Here is a 353-nt window from a genome sequence, read left to right as displayed (position 1 = left end):
GTGTGTGTTGTCCTCTCGTCAGGACCCCGCCGTGCGAGACGGCCGGGCTTTCGAGAGTCGAACGTCTCGTAAACAAGCCGCGAAGTGGAAACCCGTCCTTGTATTGCCTCAAGGTTTTTGCCGTTGTGCTGGCCATGCAGCTGGATCGCGTGGAGGCCTCGGCCTGCGGGCTGGGAGAGTACCCCGTAGGCGGCGAGTGCTGCCCGATGTGTGCTGCTGGTAGGTAACGGCCGAGCGCTCGCTTGCTCGCCACGTTGGCTGCGGAGAAGGGCTCCCTGCTTCCCTGCCTGCTTCCTTGCCTCTGCCTCCCCCCCTCCCTGCCCCGGCCTGCCCCCCGGCCTGCCCCCCGGCCT

General features: G+C 67.1%; 1 protein-coding gene across 1 annotated transcript in view; it reads left to right on the top strand.

The window, feature by feature from the left end:
- Positions 1 to 6: 6 nt before the first annotated feature.
- TNFRSF14 (tumor necrosis factor receptor superfamily, member 14) overlaps positions 7 to 353 on the top strand; it is a 5,523-nt gene continuing 5,176 nt past the window's right edge. Inside the window, exon 1 of the mRNA XM_010567951.1 lies at positions 7 to 219. Coding sequence (XP_010566253.1) covers positions 135 to 219 — 85 coding nt within the window. The 5' untranslated portion in view covers positions 7 to 134. The remainder of the gene's footprint in view (positions 220 to 353) is intronic.

This window comes from Haliaeetus leucocephalus, unplaced genomic scaffold (genome assembly GCF_000737465.1).
Source record: "Haliaeetus leucocephalus isolate CR32 unplaced genomic scaffold, Haliaeetus_leucocephalus-4.0 Scaffold230, whole genome shotgun sequence".
In the NCBI taxonomy this organism is placed as follows: domain Eukaryota; kingdom Metazoa; phylum Chordata; class Aves; order Accipitriformes; family Accipitridae; genus Haliaeetus; species Haliaeetus leucocephalus.
The sequence above is the reverse complement of the archived record's forward strand: the minus strand, read 5'-3'. Positions and strand labels throughout refer to the sequence as shown.